Here is a 19,286-nt window from a genome sequence, read left to right on the forward strand (position 1 = left end):
TTGCCCCCAATAGGTACTAATATCTATCAGTGTCCATTGGGGAACTTTGTAGTAGTGAGTATCATTTATCTCAACAAATTTATAACTATGGTTATTATAGAAGACACTTGTAATTTATTTATGAGGTGAGCATTAGTGGGCACGATAAGAGTGAGCGACAAATTTGTTTCCATCATAACTCAAGTAAATTTTCTTTTATGTAATTACTGATAGTGATAGAAAGTGTCAGGAGTTGATGAAGTTGGTTATAATTACCGGTATTACAAACTTTAGAGGAACAACGTAATTGATATTTGAGATTACAGAGATAGAAAGGCGCAGGCATCAGTTGTAGCATCACGTAGTCCCTTATGTCTTAGAGTTTAGGGATGTATCAAGAATTAAAATAGAGACCAAATTGCACTAATTGACACAATCCCTTTTCTTGTGAACATTGAGCCAAAAGAAAATGAACAAATACACAGTATTAAGTAATGAACAATTAGGCAACAAAATGGATACTATACAGTAATAGCACCCACGTCTACGGTCTACTCAAGCATATAAATATCGTGCGGAGGGTTACATTTGCTCTCAACGTGCACTGCACTCTTATTTGTAACGCTGAGTAGTTGCAGCACACATATATAACATATTTAATCCAAATATCAAATTTGAAATAAGTTGAAACCATGCATATATATAGAATGTTGTAAAGACCTATTTAACTCCAAGCATATCACCATTCCTTCACCACAAAGCATATTGTTATCGCAATATAATGACTCTCATTCGCTTCCTTCTTCCTACATGCATGGCTCTCTTTTTGTTGCTGAACGTCAGTGCCTCTGCCACTGATTATGGCTATGGTACAAAACCACCACAAGTTGAGAACCCAAAACCACCACAGGTTGTGATACCAAAACCTCTAAAGGTTGAGAAACCAAAACCACCATATTTTGAAAAACCAAAACCACTGCATGTCGAGAAACCTAAACCACCACAGGTTGAGAAACCAAAACTAGATCAGTTGTACGAAGAGAAACTACCTCACAATGTCTTCGGCGTTCAAGGGCTTGTTTTATGTAACTCTGGCATTAAGCCCTTCCCAATTCAAGGTGATCTATCTCTTAATTACTCCAACTTAATTAGCCATTGTACATATAAGTACTGGTATTTAATATTCAACACTATCACTTTTGTACGTACCTTAACTTGCATATCAATGATATCATCATCATCATTCATCTTGATATCTTAATTAAAGCTCATATCTAGGCATTTGTTTTGCTTAATGTTTTACTGCATGCAAATATATGCAGGAGCTGTGGCAAGGATTAAATGTTTGAGCGAGGACGAAAATGGGTATGAGACTGCACCTCTCGTTATCTTAAGTGGTGCAACTGATGCAAAGGGTTACTTCTTTGCAACATTATCAGCTTCAAAACTTGAAGGCAATTATAACAAGAAATGGAAGCTCTCAAAATGCACTGCATTCCTCCACAGTTCTCCATTGGAGAGCTGCAAAGTCCCCACTGATGTCAATCATGGTATTACTGGTGCTTTTCTTGCTTGCTCTCGCACTCTAAATGCCAATAAGATGAAGTTGTTCTCTGTTGGACCCTTCTATTACACATCAAAACCTAAATCCGCCCCGAAAGGCTATTAATTTATTGTTTTATCCTCTATTCACTATTTTGGAGTTGAAAACAAATTGAGCCTTCATTGTTGTTGGTTATTGTGACTTTGTTTCATTGATGGTAAGAGGTTTTACACTGCCATCCGGGATATTTGTAATAAGCTTTGGCCTGTTAGAGCATGCCTATTTTTTTACTTTGTTCTGCTAATATATATAATTTTTTTAATCTCCAAGCACTTCTTGTAAATCCAGGAAGTAGAAGGTTTGAAGTACGTCTTCATAAATATATCATTTACGCAGTACTTTTCATTTCACACCCCGGAAAGTAATTAATTGTTACGTGATTTTCTAGTTACTTTGATGATAAGATTGGAGCTCTTTGAACACCAATGTTCGGCACAAGGTGTGATAAGAATCGTAAGATTGTTTTGCATGCTGATCAAACACTTGTAACAGGAGCACAACTCAAAAAAAAATTGGGTGTTTATAATGTTTTGCACGACTCTTAAAACGAAACTACAATATTTAATCATTAAAGATAGATCCCTTGTAAAATAAAATCATACAACATAACCAAAAAAGAATTAAATTTGATGCATACGCAGTTTGCCTGGTTATTATTATGACTTCAGTATTCTCTAAATTTCAAGTTTTGACAAGGAGTGTCAGTCTATAGAAGTAATAGAACATCCAAACCACTGAATGACACACCCACCCGTTATTCTTTAATCAAACTCACGACTTTTCATTTACAATTACGAACTTGTAAATAACCATGAACTATCCTCATCACCCAAAAGAGGTTACAATAAACACAAAAACAATAGTGGCCATGGTTAGAGTTCAACAAAGCATCTGGGCCTCGTCCAAACCAAGAAGGCGATAAATAGACTAGTTCCATTTGCTACCCATTTCCTCAACACCCATCATTCTCTGAAAGACTGAAACAATGCACTTGTCCCCTTTTCTTACAAAAAACACAGCCATATTCACTTGTCAACGGAGTGATGGACCCTTTTAAGTCCGACAGTTGCATAGCTCGGCCACCATGGCAATCGACATCGCAACCTTAAAAGACAGGTCTGTTCTCACCTTAATTCCACTTTTCAGTTTTAGTTTTCTGTCAGCAAAGTCTGAAGCTTTGGGTTGCATTCCAGTTTGTTTAGTAGCTTTATCATTTCATCATTGTTAACTTGAATTAGCTGAGAATGAGATCAATTAAAGATTAATTCTTTTTTCTGTGTTTATGTTGCCATTGTTGATTTTTTTTAGTGCCAATACTATGCTAATTAAGTATTTATTGAATTTTGATTGTTGGGTATAGGTACATTGTTTCCTGTAGGAAGCTCTGTGTTTCACCTAATGCTGCAATTCTCTCTGCCCTCTTCAAGGTCAGTGATGATTTGTTGTCCAGTTTTTTCTTTCTCTTGGGTGTTGGAAATTGTTGATTTTACTTGCTATATGGTCAGAAAGAAGTAATTTTTTTTTAACTTGGAAATCGAGTGATTAATCAGCATTGGGATCCTAGTATTATTCATGTTGATTAGAAGTGTTACATGAAACTAGTTAGAAAATGGAGAAATAGGTAACTGCAAACTGAAAAGAGAGGAAATTGAAAAATGTGTAAGATGCAAGTAAAACTGGAAATGGTGAAAAGTTGTGTGGGTAGAGTCTGTAGAAGTGTGACGATGATGAGAATTGTGCTAAGCAGCATGCTTAGCCAACTTGCTGTTTCTATTGCCTTAATAAGATTGGTACACTATTCCCAATTTGATTCTTTGTTTCGGTATTTTGGTCCAGGCTGAGGTTAAAAGGTCTCATAATGAGCTCTGTAGCCTGGAGATTTCATTGGACCTCCTTAAGGACGCGGAGTTCCCACCACTTCTTGATTTATGTATGGAACTTGATGCTTCTGAGGTTGAAGCAGTTGACATATGCAACGAAACATTGCATGTTTTGAATGGAAAATATGCTCTGTTGTTGATGCGTGCTATCAGTCAAAAGCTCTGAGTTGTTGATCTCCAAGACTGGGCATTTGGAAAGGATTTTTTGAGGTAAACACTAGTGTTTGTAACAGTGGTTTTCTCTTAATGGTTTGAATCAACGTTTGTTGTTAAGCATGTCACAATATCCTTTATGCACGCAATTTAGTAGTAAAATTTAAGTGAGAAAACTAATATAGGTGAATTGTTGTTCATTGATATGTTTTTCCTGTCCTCTCACATTACCTGATCATTTTTGATTAGTTGATCACATATCAGCCAAATCTTAGGCAACTTCTAAGCTATTTTCCAGGATCATTGAATGTATGCAGTCACGGTGATGACAAAAGTTGATGGATTAGGAATTATATTTATATTCATAGTTCTTTTATTTTTCAAATTGACTTCGGACATGTTTACTGAAAAGAGGACTTAAATATTATCATTGATAAACAAAGCTAAAAAAAAAGGATCTACAAACAAGAATCTGATTAAGTTTTGAAATGCCTTACTGTTTCTTCTTTCTAAGGTTAGCCTTGTGTTCCTTTTTAAGTAGTTTATTGATTTGCTCTCAAAAAAATGTTTTCTTCTCATCTCCTGCCTGCAATTGTGCAGGTTCACATCATCTTTTTTTCTTCTTTTATTGCACAAAGAATAATACAGATACAATAGCTATAGTAGATCAATGTGTTGCATTTAAAATCCAGATGATTATTAAATATAGATGACTTGATTTTACTAATTCAAGTTTATTCGCAGGAATCTTTCACAGAGAGGTTTGACCTGCCAAGTTTTAAACTTGCGATCTTCACATTTTCGGAAGCTCAATATGCTGGGAGACTTTTTGCAGATACACACACTTAACCTTGACTTTAGCACTTCACTCACTAATTTTCAGGAAGATTGTTTTTCTTGCATGCCCAATCTAATGTGCCTTTCTCTTTGTGGGACCAGAATATTAAATCTCTGGACAACCACTGCTGCACTTTCTAAACTCCCTTCTTTGGTTGAACTCAGTTTCAGCACTGGTCCTGCTGCAACGATATCGGGCCTTATTCTGCATCATCTAATGGGAAATCCCATCACAAAACAGCATCATCCATTAATATTGGAGAACTAACAGACCAGTACTCAAGCACAGAAGAAGTACTCAGGAATATGTTTTTGCTTAATAATGTGGTTTTAAATGATGATGAAAGCAGAGCTGAGGATTCTGATGATAGTGAACTAGACTTTTCAAGTCCCCTGCACGAACATGGTTCTGTTGAGCGTTTTTCAAATGTTTTTTCAGGGGGGAACAAACAGTTTACTCAACAGAATGAGGTAATAACTGAACCTTTCCAGTAGATTAAGACTGGAGTGAATCTAGTGAGAAACTTTTCAACTAGATGTGACTGTGGAAGAGATCTTATCTTTTCTCGATTAAGCTGTGTTGTATAACCTTGATTTCCGCACTAAATCAAAATAGGACTGTGGGGAATGCCTATTTGCTTTGCTTGGTGATTAACTCTATGATTTTTTCCCACTAAAAAGAAAATAATTATTATCATTGACTACTACAAGTCTACAACCTTATATACGAAAATACGATCATCTTAAAAGAAACGAAAAAAAATCTCTTATAGCTTACTTACTCCTAGCCAAATTTTTCTGTAATTATGTACTGTAATTTTGTTGCATTGTTGCCTTTTCTCTATCAGCTCAAACCTCTAGGAGCGAATCATAGTCTAACACACTTCCTATTCATCTCAATATTGATTTGTGTGGTGTGATGGGACTGCACATATATGTTTCTTTTTGCCTGCTTTGCTCCTCTAGGATATGGCTGCACATAGGTAGAGTTTAAGCTTGATATATATTGTCGCTTCATTCCTTGAAAGTTAAGTTTGTGAAGTCCGTTTATTGTCTTTCTCTGTAATAGTCATAATATCTATTGGGTTTATCATAAGAACTATAAAGATGATCTGCTCATGTAATCATTCTTGTCATCCTATCTTCCATTCTATATCTTTGTTAATTGAGTTTCTACTCTGGTTGGCAGGATTCTCTTGATAATTTTCAGAATCAAAATGAGGCAGAGCCCTCTACTGGTCCCTTCACAAAGTATATTGGAGATAATCCAGTGAAATATATTTCTTATCATGCTTCACCAATTTGTTTTGAGAAATACTATAGAGAGTACATGGTAGCCTCATTACCTCGTTTGAGAAATTTAGATAATTTGCCGATTGGAAAGATTGATCAGGAAACTGCAAGGATGACATTTTCAAAATACTTTGAGCATGTACCATACCAAAGAATGCATAAAGAAAATGTCGTTAGTGTGTTACAAAAGCGTGAAATAAAATCATGTCAAAATCCTGTACCAAGTCCTCGGAGAAAAGGACCGAATATCTATGGAATGTCTCAATGTTTCTATTCCAGGTCTCTTTCTGCTGCCAAAATGGGATCTTGTGCTTGGCCATTCTTGCACCCACTTTCTGTTTTAGGTTCTGACTTGGGAGGTGATAGTAGGAGCTTTCGTCCTAGGCAATTTGAGTACCATCCATCCAACTCTAGCCTTATGGTATTTGGAACATTAGATGGTGAAATAGTTGTAGTCAACCATGAGAATGGAAAAATTGTCAGTTATATCCCATCACTAGGAGCAATGAATAGTGTGTTGGGACTCTGTTGGCTCAAGAAGTATCCCTCTAAGGTACGTACTTCATGGAATGCAGTGCCCCTGATTCTAGTCATGTTTCATTTTAATTATGTGGATTTCACTCTTCAAATCGTGTTCTTCTTTGCTACTAATCCCCTGATGCTGTATCATTAGTTGCTTTCCTTGTATAAGACTCTATTGGGAGGATTTATTCAAAATAAATATACATGGCATATGGCTTTTAACAGAAGGCACTGGCAACTAAAAGGGGGTGGGGTTATACAGCGTTGATTCATTATGATAGGATGTATATAGGTGTACTTTCTAGATGAATTTTCCTTAACTGAAGAACTAACTTGTCAACGTTGCCTAATACTCTGATAGCGGCTTCAAATTAAAATAATAATAATAATAATAAATTTTTTAAACACTGTATACTGGTACTTTTGAACATGAACATCATGACAGGATGATTGATCATAATTTGAGAGCTTCTATCACTAATATGTCCTTGTGTTCTAGAATATAATTATTAAAACAATTCGTAGGTGGAACTGTGGAATCCTTATGCATCAGATATTGCTCCCAATATTTAGATGTGAAAATTACTTCAGGCGAAACTATATGTTGAAAGTTTTATTTGAATGCAGAGAATTCTTGACACTTAATTACTGTTATCATCATGTTAATTTATCCAGATCTCTTGATTTGGCAATTCTAACTATACGCTGTTTATTTCTTATGGTTAATGCCAGCTAATAGCTGGTTCAGATAATGGCTCATTGAAATTGTACAACATCCATCATATGCGAACAGAAACAGGGATATATAGTGGTGCTGGGTCCGTCTCCTTTGATGAGTTTGACCAGTTGACATCTGTTCATGTTAATTCTACGGATGACTTATTTCTTGCAAGTGGGTACTCGAGAGACGTTGCCTTATATGACATTAGTAGTGGAAAACGGTTACATGTGTTTACTGATATGCATTGGGAGCATATTAATGTAATAAAGTTTGCAAACCATTCCCCAGCTGTTTTTGCGACTTCTTCATTTGATCACGATGTCAAGATATGGGACCTAAGACAGAAACCAATAAGCCCTTGCTATTCTTCTTCAAGCTCGAGGGGTAATGCTATGGTATGCTTTTCGCCTGATGATCACTATCTTCTTGTCTCAGCTGTTGACAATGAGGTAATTTCTAACTTATGTTCATAAAGAGTATGAGATCAAGTCAACAATATGTTCCCATGCCCAGTAGAAAAGGTTATACTTGACACTCTTTAACAGCTTTATTGATCCCAGTTGTAAAAAGGTTCTTGTTTTTTCATCCTTTTCTACTGGGCTCAATAGCGCTGTTATATTGTCAAGTTCATTGGTGTGTAGACTCTAAATATTAAATACCTGGTTAAGAACCAGACTTGCTGAGACTGGTAAACACTGATGCTCTCTGGTGTCGAAACTCATAACAAAATGCAGAATTTTGTTTTTAATTTCTGTTCAGATATCTAATAATTTTATGTTTTTTATTAAACTCATAACAAAACACTGATCACTATCTTCTTGTCTCAGCTGTTTTTAGTACGTGAAGTCTGGACTGAACTTGATTTTGACGCTAAGGTTTCTGCAGGTTTTAATTATAATGCAAAATGAAAATGTGGGAATTCTTGTCTTGCTGCCTTAAGTTTTTGCTCAAGGAGATAACATCTTAACAGAGAGTAGATGATTAGCCTGTGATGGGTCCGTTAAGATTTATTTAACATTATTTCTTATGCTATATTGCATTCAATGGTGTTATTTGAATTGCAATTTTACTAAATATCCTTTAAGACATTTTAGCATCCTTTGAGGTGCATCTGTTGATGGTTTCAGGTGAGGCAACTTCTCGCTGTTGATGGGAGGCTACACTTGAATTTTGGCATAGCCTCTACAGGCAGTAGTCAGAATTACACTCAATCCTATTACATGAATAGTAGAGATTATATTATCAGTGGGAGTTGTGATGAACATGTTGTCCGCATATGCTGTGCTCAAACAGGGAGGCGCCTTAAGGATATATCGTTGGAGGTAAGCTCTCTAGTTTTAATGTCTATGCTTACTTTGAAGTACCATAAAACATGATCTGCTTGTAACATAGAGTAGGCTTATTATGCTCCTAGAGTAGGATAATTAACTGTGATGACAAATATCTACTGTTTCTTGGATACTTCAATTTGTATCTGGATGAAGTTTCAAAGTTTATATTTTATCCAATTTACTCCAGGAGAGTGGACTCCATTGTTTCCATTGTAAGAGTATGTTGCACCTCACAGAGCAGAACAATATCCTCAGTATGTTTAATGAAATATAATTATGCACCCTTTCTCATTAGGTAGTACAAGTTTCAGGGAGAGGGGTCATTTTGGGAGTTGTGTCAATAGTAAGTTATGTGGCACATGTTTCTAGAAAAAAGGATATCCATCAGCCAAGTACGCAATCTGCATTCTTCGCCACCTCTTAAAAGGCAAAATATTCATAAGTCCAGGCTGAAAATACATCCATAGATAGTGGTATCATAACAAAGCCGACTACGACATAATGACAAAAGAAACAAAGAAAATAATGATATCTTGTTTAAGACCTTCAACCTGAGAGTCTTCATACTGAACAAGAATAGAGAACAAAATCGCCACAAGGAAAAGATAATGGATGATGACAAGTAAGCTCATCTACTGATTCTGCGTGTAGTAGTGATATGACTATTCTCCTGTTATGCAGGGAGGAGGAAGATCCAGGAGTTCTATGTTTGTGCAATCTTTGAGGGGTGATCCTGTCAGAGTGAGATTCTCTATACTGCTGACATCAATTCGTTTTGTTATTTAAATAGAATTTTCTAGTTCGCAACTTACTTGCCTATTGAAAGGTATTTGTGTTGTACGTCACATATATAATTTGACTACTTATTCAGAAGCAAACTGTTACATGCCTCACCGACCTCAGAATTTCTTCTATACCCGTGATTGTTTCTTCATTTTAATGTGCATATATGTTCTTATATCACAGGAGTTCAACTTCAGTATCTTGGCAGCCCAGATGCGTCCAAGGTCCAAGTCTGAAATTATTAAGGTAGGACTTGTCCTTCTCTGTTCTGTTGCTAAAGATTAAATATATGAGACACTAATGCTTTGTATTTGCAATGTTGTAGGTCAATCTTCTAGCATCTAGTGATTATGCCAAGGAACACTTTGATGAGCAGCAGGGTTGCCCAACCAAAAGTATGGGAGGTTGATATATGTACCTAATTTGTGAAATATGTATACATGTATGTAGGTGTGTGACTACGAATGTCTACAATCCTCGTCTTAGCCAAGAAACATGCAAAATAGAATACATAGGTCACTAGCAGTTAAATACTGATGAGAACGCTATTAGTTCTGGTTGTGTATACTGAAAAAACTGTTCGTAACATTGTTGTATCAGTCAATGAAAATCTTTCAAGAAAGCTCGAGTCTGACTCATCTGCATCAGCCAAGTTCTGGACCTCCCTGGAATTGAGATTCATAATGAGTTAATGAAATCGATAGTAACATTACAGTATTTTCACTCCTCCAAGGTAACAGAGATGGAATATCTGATGCATTTTGCTAAGCTACTTATTAATCAATCTTGTGACTTATGCTTAGAAGGTGGATTTTTTATTGTTGACCTGAACATGTGTTTAGTACTCAGTAGTGTTATCTTCTGGCATATAAAAGATTACTATTTTTTCATCTAGGGAAGGGTTAAGCTACTTCTTGATCTAATAAACTGATGTACTTGCTATGCTTCTTTATATGGGGAAGGTTTTTTAAACGAGTGCTAAACTAGGGAAGGGTTGAACTGCTGCTTGATCTGACAATTTCAAGGGTTTATTCTTCTTGATCTAACATTTAGAGTTTTAGACTGACAAGTTTATATGCTTCTGGATCAAGGAAGGGTTTATTGGTTGTGGCATTTCTTATTCTTGGTCAATCAATGGGGTTTAGGGTTTAGGACTGCTTCTGCTTATGCCACTTCACAGATACAACCAAAATTAGTAATCTTTAACCTGACCTTGGAACTCTCACAGACCGCGTGGACCTGATCCACATCACATTGTCTCCGCCGACCAAAAATTGTGCCTAAAGTTCAGTACTTCCAGCTGTTCTTCCCTAATCTTCATTATTTACCAGCTCAGATGCTCAGGTACAAAAATGGCAATGTAAATTACAGGTCTTGCTGATTCTTTTACTTGCACTTAATGAGGTAGGGCATGTCCAAAGTTACTGAGTCTAACCTCCCTTGCTATTTAAACCCCCACTTGAGGTTTTCCTCCTCCACACTACCTCAAGCACACTTTTCAGCTGTGACCTTTTCTTAGTTTCAAGGTGTAGATGAAGATCTCCTTCCCAGTTCTTCTCTGCTTTCTTCTTCTTAGCTCCTCCTTGATGGAGCCAGCCTTCGCTGCTACCTCCCGTAAGCTCCAATTTCTTTTTTACTAGATCAGTGGTTGCTTAAAATGTTGAACTTGAAGCTATTCATTTCCTTGATGGGTTTGTGCACATTATCACTTGTGTCACTATATTGCATTTAAAACTAATTGCTAAGCTCCCCCAAGTGTGTTTGTTTGGTTTACTCTTATTTATGGATGATGATGAGGGGTTTATATTTTTGTTTGTGGATGATTGTGGATCAGCATACTGCAGCAGCAAGTGTACAAATCGGTGTAAAGTGGCAGGAGTTCAAGATCGATGTCTCAAGTACTGTGGGATATGCTGTGAAGAATGCAAGTGTGTTCCTTCTGGGACTTATGGCAACAAGCATGAGTGTCCTTGCTACAGGGACAAGAAGAACAACAAGGGCAAACCCAAGTGCCCCTAAAACTTAATCAGGAGGGTCTCAACTCTCAACTCAACTTCTCATATATGATCTGCATCTGCTGGGACTACTCTCTGGTTATATTATAAATAAATTTGGAATGAGTAATAAGAGTGTTTGTGTGTCAGTTTGGTTTTATATCATATGATCCACAATATTTTGTGATTGATCTAGTGTACCTAGGAATTGATTAATACTCTTTTCGATGATCAATGTCCAATTGATGCTGGGTTTGTGCAAAATGATGAATAAAGCTCTAGTAGTCTTGAAAATATTTCACCTCCATCTATGTTCATAACCAAAAAAAATTATTTTGATATACATTGTTGCTTTGTTTAGACCTTAAATTTGTGTTTAGAGCTTGATTTAACAATTTATTTCCAATTCAAATAAAATTAAAATTTAAAAAAAAACTATGAAAGTGTAGTAAATTCTGGTGGACATGAATATGCTTAGTTAGAAAGTTTGGTAAGGAATCTTTAGGGAGTCGGAATTGCCTAGTCATTCTTCTGATCCTGTGTCATTCAACTCTGCTACTGCAAGTGGCAAAATAAACCCAGAAGGCCAACCTTGAATTCAAGGTTTAATATTTAAAGGTTGTTTGCAGACCAACAGCAGAAGAAGAAAATATAGAATAGCACATCATGTGCTTCAATCTCAATGCATATGACACTCTTTTGGCTTCATCTCTAAAATGGTATTATATAGTTTCAATAATTTTTACTTGGTGTGTATATCATGCATGGTGTTCTTAAATGTGGCGGTAAATTGTGTGACGCCAAATAGCATGACAATGATGGCAGCACAACCGAATTTCGGGTCCTTCATCATAAAATTGATCAGTGCACCTACTAAACTTATGAAAGCTTCTCCCTTGAATACGAGTCTACATCACCTCCTAATCTAACAACAAGAAATGAAAGACGATTACAAAGATTAAAGTGTCCATAACTATGAATTGGTACCATCATATGTGGATTCTGCTAATGCAAGAGGCCTCTGTGAATCTGGTAGGTGTTGGACATACAAGTCATGTACCATACTGATGTGTTCATCAATCCTGTCAACCGTCCAATCATCAGTTCTTATTGGAGGGAGAAACTTTACAGTTAGACGTGTTGGTCTTACGCGTAAGCTACCCTTCCTCCATACTCAATGAGTACCTATAAGAACAATGGGAACTGTAATAACTCTAGATTTTTAAAACAATATGTGAATTGATTTGAATTCTATTAAGTTTTGGAATTTCAAATAAAATGAAACTTATTGTTTACGATGCTTTGAAACGAAAAACGGAAACGTTTTCGGAACGTTTATTAAGAAAAACGTTACGTTTCCGAACGAAATTATCGACTTTTATTCCGTCGCTCGGTTGCGAAAACTTTCTTCACAAAAGTTGTAGAGCTCGTCGATACGAGTTCGTGGATATGTGACGCGTTCAAATCGGACGACGTACGTAAAAGTTATTAACGACGGAAGTTAGTTTCCGATTTTGGGAGGGGGTATATAAGGAATGATTTAGAGCTAGGGTTCCCATAATTGGAAACCCCCTCTTCAGCCCGCCTCCCTCTTCCCTTTCTCTCTCTCTCTCTCTCTCTCTCTCTCTCTCTCTCTCTCTCTCTCTCTCTCTCCCCGACCTTCACTCTCTCTCCCCGATCTCCGGCCTCCAGCTCCCCGTGGCCTGCACCGCCCCGCCTATCGACATCGCAAGGACCTAGGCAGCCACCCTCCAGCCTGCCAGCACTTGCTTCGCCCCCGTGAGGACCCCCGACGTCGCCACAGTCGCTGCAAGCCGCAGCGCCGATCCACCTCGCCACCACCGAGCTCGAGACGAGCTTCCCACCATCGATTGAGGTGAGATAGATGCTAGGAATGATTATGTGATTGTTGTGGTGATTTGTTGGTGTGTTTGGAGTGGGATCGGAGGAGGAAGAAGGGGAGGATCACCGCCGCCTAGAGGCGGCGCGTGTTGGAGTGTGGAGTAGCCTAGGGGCGGCGTGAGCCCGTGAGAAGGGCGGAGGTAGAAGGAGGATGATTTTGGGCCGGCGGTGGCGTCACACGCGCCGTGGGTGGCTTCGGCGAGTGAGCCCCACGGGCCGCCTGCCGGCGGGTGGCGCGTGTGCCCCACGCGCCGCCACGTGCGGTGGTGTGACATTGTTATCCGATAGGGGTAATTTGGTAATTTACTGTGTATGGTAAATGTAAATGTAAATTTTATTTACGTATGGTAAATGTAATTAAGTTTTACCTACGGTAAATGTAATTATAAATTACTTTCAGTAAATGTAAAAAAGTAATTTGTAAAAGGGTAATTTAGTAAATTTTATTTACTGAGTTTGTATTTACATTTAAATCGTACGTATACGTACAGAAATACGTATTACTATTTATACGTACAGAAATACGTATATAATATTTATACGTACATAAATACGTATATAATATTTATACGTACAGAAATACGTATTAATTGAGTATTGTACAGTAACCGTGAATAGTGAACAGTGAACAGTAACTTCGTATAAACCAAAATTGCTGAACAGTAACCGTTTATTACTGTTTTGGCATTTAAAGGTTTACGAAACGATTCTAAATTCTTTTTTTATTCTTTTAAGGTGATCGTTAAATCGAGGAAATGAATTAGCATCGGGAATTGTGGAATTACGCTCAAGTCAATAAGGTGAGTAAAATCTCACTGAATTACGAAACTACCCTCGTGGTGATTCAACATTTTTGCAAGTGTGTTTATCAAATGAATTACAACATGTATATAATTTAGTGGACTACATATATACAGTATAATAGTAATAAGTACATATATATATATAGTTCATTAAATTACGTACTGTTATTAATTCATTAACAATAGTCATTTTCGGTGACGGAAAATTGTGCATGAGTATGTGATTTAAATGGTACAATATGATGTGAGAATATTGTACGTAATTCTTCAGGTGTTTATGAAATATGACATGTATAGGATATAGTGGACTATGTATATATTGTATAAATGGTAAATAAATACGAATATATATAGTTTGCTATATAATATACTGTTATGATTTTTATTGTGGTGATATCGTGAAAGTTTTAAAACGTACAATATGATGAGTGATTATTGTACGTGATTTTAACATTGAGATTGTTAAAATGTTGATTTGTCTTCGGACGTGATTTGGTACAATATGATGTGAGATTATTGTACGTGTTTGGCAAGTCGGAACCTATCCTTTGGCCGGGCGAAAGTTACGATACAGTTAGAGCTCTAGTCTGTCTGCCTTAGTACTGCATGTGAGGTAACGGGTGGTTATCTGCTCATGGGTACTCAGTATTTTGGATGTTGGGTAGCGGGTGGCTATCCAATATCAACGGTGTATTACGAGAGGGGTAACGGATGTGTACCAGCGTTCTTGGTACCCGTATTATAAATGCTTTGGGTAACCAGAAGGATTACTTAATTTCCTCATGAGCGTTTTGTTTCACATTTCTTTGGGTCAACCAGATGGGCTGACCATTGACTCATGAGGGCATTTATATTTGTTGTTTTGTGATCATTCGTATATTTTGATATGCGAATTATATTTTTGATTTTACTCATACGAGCTATAAGCTTACCGGGTTTGTGTTTATAATCCCGGTGCACCAATTCGATGGTGTAGGGGATAATTCCGCAGGTGCTGATTAGTGGAGGTTGAGTGACGACTACAGAGGCTCGAAGTCGTTCGGATCCTACTTGTGGTGAGATTTTAGCATGGATTCGTGTGTGAGGATTTGTGTATTTTCATTTGTGAGATTTGTGAGGATTATTACATTTCCATTTTGTGTATGGATTATAATTTGGGTTGTAATAATTGGTTGTCTGAGTTGTATTGAGAACTCAGAATTGATCCGCTGTTACACTTTAATGATTTCGATTTATTTGAGATTATTTGTGTTTAACGACTTTAGAATTTTGAGTTTTTAGGCTCGAAATTTTGCGGTCGTTACAGTTGGTATCAGAGCCTAAGTGCGTATTTGGCGATTATCAATACCATCCGGGAGCGATGATCCGACTGCAGGCGGGCTCCCATCACATGCTCCTCGGTATAGATATGTCGTCGGGTACGCGAGAGTGTTTTAGGAGCCATACCTAATGGTTTGGTCCTCCGAGAAGTATTGTGATGATACTTCGATGATTCATCTTATCCTGAAATTTCATGTTAATACCTATTGAATCTGTTTTAGTTGAATTCGAGATTTCACAAGTATTGACTAAGTGTTTCGTTGTTTGAAGGTGATGAACGCTGATAAGGGCCGAGGACGGGCGAGAGGCCGAGGTCGAGGTAGGACCACAGGCCGAGTCCGCAACGTTGAGAACCTTTATGATGAGGCTGCTCCACAGGTAGAGCAGGTAGGCCGAGGTCGAGGTGGGGCCACAGGTCGAGTCCGCAACGTGGAGAACCTCTATGAGGAGGCTGCTCCGCAGGAGGAACAGAATGAGCCAGCTCCTGCGGTTAGAGATGACGGTCGAGTGTTGAAGCTGATCAAGGATATTAGTGCACTGTCAGCCCCTACCTTTCATGGGGGACTAGATCATATGGTAGCTGACCATTGGATCGAGGGTATGGAGACTTATTTTGAGATGATAGAGTGCACAGAGATTGAGAAGAGAAAGATAGCTACATTCTTTCTCAAGGGTGATGCTCTAGATTGGTGGAAGAGCATGAGACAGACTGTGGATGTGTCTACATTCACATGGGGAGGTTTCACCACCATATTCCGAGAGAAGTATTTTCCAGCCTCAGTACAGGAGGACTTAGAGTTGGAGTTTCTGGCATTGGTACAGGGAGACATGACCATTAGAGAGTATGATGCTCGATTCTCGCAACTGTATCGGTATGTCAGGCCTATGGGTACGATTGCTTTAGCTCAGAAGTATCTACGTGGGCTGAAAAAAGAGTACAAGACCATGATATCAGTCCTTTGCCTGACTTCACGGGAGCAGATATTTGAGAGTGCTATGAGTTTGGAGCAAGCAGAGAAGACTCAAGCAGGTGATGTGGGGAACAGAGATGCAAAGGGGAAAGGCAAGGCAGTCTATACAGGCAGCGAGCACTCAGGGCCGAAGGATAGGTCATGGAAGAGGCCAAGACCCCACTATCAGGCCCCGACAAGGGCGCCACCCCTAGCTATCAGAGCAGCACCAGTCAGACCATTAGCAGCAGTGAGGTGTTATAGCTGCAATGAGATGGGACATTACGCCTCAGCATGTCCGAAACCGAAGAGAGCAGGCTGCCACCGGTGCGGGCAAGTGGGACACATAGCTCGAGATTGTACCCGACCACTTCAGGGTAGGCAGGAACGGCCGCAGAGACAACTACCAGCGGGCCAAGCTAGAGTGTTCGCAGTGGGCCAGCGAGACACAGGAGTGGAAGGTACATTATCATTGTTTGACTACCTTGCTAGAGTATTGTTTGATACGGGAGCATCGCATTCTTTCATTGCTAGTTCAGTGGTGGAGATGCTAGGATTGATTCCTACACCTCTTGTGGACGCCTTATGTGTCACTTCACCCCTTGGAGTGTCACTTGAGTTAGAGACAATCTGCAAAGCTTGTCCTATTTTGATTGGAAGTAGAGAGTTCTCTGCTTCGTTGATTGTGATTCCGGACCACACTTATGATGTGATCTTGGGAATTGATTGGTTGAGACCACAGCATGCTGTGATTGATTGTTTTGACATGGTGGTGTCCTTTCATAGACCCGGAGAGCCAGTGTTTCGTTATCGTTGCCTCAAGTCTGATAACGCCATGAGATCAGGAGTTTTGGCACATGTGGAGTCAGTGGATCAGAAGGTATCTATCGCAGACATTGTGGTAGTATCTGAGTTTGGTGAAGTATTCCAAGAGATACCGGGGCTACCACCTCGAAGAGTGGTAGATTTCTGCATTGATGTAGTACCCGGTACAGCACCTGTGTCAAAGGCGCCATATAGAATGGGGCAGAATGAACTTAAGGAGTTGAAGGTGCAGATTGATGAGCTATTAGACCAAGGGTTCATTAGACCTAGTGTTTCACCTTGGGGAGCACCTGTTTTGTTCGTAAAGAAGAAAGATGGTTCTCTGCGGTTATGTGTGGACTACAGAGAGCTGAACAAGGTGACCATCAAGAATAGGTATCCCTTACCTAGGATTGATGACTTGTTCGATCAGCTCAAAGGTGCTACAGTGTTCTCTAAGATTGATTTGAGATCCGGTTATCATCAACTCAGAGTGAAGGAAGAAGATATATCGAAGACAGCCTTCAGGACCCGGTATGGACATTATGAGTTTGTCGTCATGCCATTTGGTCTAACGAATGCACCAGCTGTCTTTATGAGTTTGATGAACCAAGTATTTAGTCCATACTTAGATGAGTTCGTAGTGGTGTTTGTGGATGACATTCTGATATACTCCAAGACACAAGAAGAACATGTGGTGCACCTGAGAACAGTGTTGCAGACCTTGAAGGAGGCGAGACTGTATGCCAAGCTAGAGAAGTGTGAGTTCTGGAAAGAAGAGGTCAAATTCCTTGGTCATGTTGTCTCAAAAGATGGAGTACTAGTGGACCCGGCAAAGGTCGAGGCAGTGAAGAATTGGAGTCGTCCAAAGAACCCTACAGAGATATGTAGTTTCCTCGGTTTGGCAGGTTACTACAGGAGATTTATCGAGGGGTTTTCTAGTATCGCATCTTCATTGACCAAGTTGACCAAGAAAGATACTCCGTTTGTGTGGACGGATGCATGTGAGGAAGCATTCAGCAAACTAAAGACTAGACTGACCACAGCTCCAGTGTTGACGATTCCCTCTAGTGGTGGTGGCTATGTCATTTACAGTGATGCTTCACTCCAAGGTTTGGGTTGTGTGTTGATGCAGCATGGAGGAGTCGTTGCATATGGCTCGAGACAGTTGAAGATTCATGAGAAGAATTATCCGACACACGACCTAGAGCTTGCGGCAGTTGTATTTGCCCTGAAGATTTGGAGACATTACTTGTATGGTGAGAAATTTCAACTCTTTTCAGATCATAAGAGTTTGAAGTACTTGTTCTCACAGAAGGAGCTGAATATGAGGCAGAGGAGATGGATGGAACTCCTCAAGGACTATGACTTCACATTAGAGTACCACCCGGGGAAGGCAAATGTGGTGGCTGATGCCTTGAGCAGAAAACCGAGAGGCGTGGTAGCTTCACTTATGGTCCAGGAATGGTTCATGCTAGAAGCTGCATCAGAGTTTGATTTGGTACCATCGGGAGGAGAACCGAGGGTCTTTCTTGGTAGTGTCACAGTGCAACCCACATTTATCACGAGGATCATACAGGGTCAGGCGCAGGATAGACTCTCACGAGCTAAGTTGGCGGATCTTGTAGTTGATACGCTTGATGGGTGTCCTTCTGAGTGGCGAGTTGGACCCGATGGAGGGTTGAGGTTTGGGGCAAGATTGTGTGTCCCAGATTGTGGTGATCTCCGGGAAGAGGTTCTTCGTACGGCACATCGTTCACGCTATACCGTCCATCCAGGGAACACCAAGATGTACAAGGACCTATGCAGACAATTCTGGTGGAACGGTATGAAGAAAGATGTAGCAGAGTTCGTATCAAAGTGCCTTACATGTCAGCAAGTGAAAGCAGAACATCAACGACCAGCTGGCATGTTGAAACCACTGACTATTCCTCTTTGGAAGTGGGAGCAGATATCTATGGATTTTGTGACCGGATTGCCTAGATCGAAGAAGGGTCACGATGCCATTTGGGTGATTGTCGATCGGTTGACGAAGTCGGCTCATTTTCTCCCAGTGTCGATGAAGTACTCAGTGGACGTGCTTGGGAAACTATATGTGGATGAGGTAGTGAGACTTCATGGTGCTCCAGTTTCTATTGTTTCCGATAGAGATGCACGTTTCACTTCGAAGTTCTGGGGTGGGTTGCAGAAGGCGATGGGCACTACCTTAGATATGAGTACAGCTTTTCACCCTCAGACGGATGGACAGACGGAGTGGGTGAATCAGGTGATGGAAGACATGTTGAGAGCATGTGTGTTGGATTTCAAGGGTAGCTGGGAAGACCATTTGAGATTGATTGAGTTTGCCTACAACAACAGCTACCATTCTAGCATCGGCATGGCACCTTATGAGGCACTTTATGGTAGACCAT

General features: G+C 39.3%; 3 protein-coding genes across 3 annotated transcripts; all 3 read left to right on the plus strand.

Annotated features, from left to right (window-relative positions):
- The first annotated feature begins 793 nt into the window (after window positions 1-793).
- Window positions 794-1,648, plus strand: LOC126782458 (protein SEED AND ROOT HAIR PROTECTIVE PROTEIN-like). Its single transcript, XM_050507710.1, has 3 exons — window positions 794-966; window positions 1,045-1,097; window positions 1,302-1,648. The coding sequence occupies exons 1-3, from the start codon at window positions 794-796 to the stop codon at window positions 1,646-1,648; spliced, it is 573 nt and encodes a 190-aa protein (XP_050363667.1).
- An 891-nt stretch (window positions 1,649-2,539) lies between these two features.
- On the plus strand, window positions 2,540-9,810 carry LOC126782767 (protein DWD HYPERSENSITIVE TO UV-B 1). The gene is given in 11 exon segments (XM_050508072.1): window positions 2,540-2,698; window positions 2,943-3,009; window positions 3,419-3,672; window positions 4,360-4,613; window positions 4,616-4,923; window positions 5,642-6,298; window positions 7,000-7,437; window positions 8,116-8,310; window positions 9,001-9,060; window positions 9,286-9,348; window positions 9,428-9,810. Coding segments are annotated over 11 exon segments (2,412 nt in total). The 5' UTR covers window positions 2,540-2,666; the 3' UTR covers window positions 9,512-9,810.
- A 563-nt stretch (window positions 9,811-10,373) lies between these two features.
- LOC126784443 (peamaclein) lies at window positions 10,374-11,245 on the plus strand. Its single transcript, XM_050509904.1, has 2 exons — window positions 10,374-10,716; window positions 10,937-11,245. Exons 1-2 carry the CDS (start codon window positions 10,635-10,637, stop codon window positions 11,119-11,121), a joined length of 267 nt encoding a protein of 88 aa, XP_050365861.1. The 5' UTR covers window positions 10,374-10,634; the 3' UTR covers window positions 11,122-11,245.
- The last annotated feature ends 8,041 nt before the right edge of the window (window positions 11,246-19,286 follow it).

The sequence above is a fragment of the Argentina anserina genome, chromosome 2 (assembly GCF_933775445.1).
Source record: "Argentina anserina chromosome 2, drPotAnse1.1, whole genome shotgun sequence".
Classification (NCBI taxonomy): Eukaryota; Viridiplantae; Streptophyta; class Magnoliopsida; order Rosales; family Rosaceae; genus Argentina; species Argentina anserina.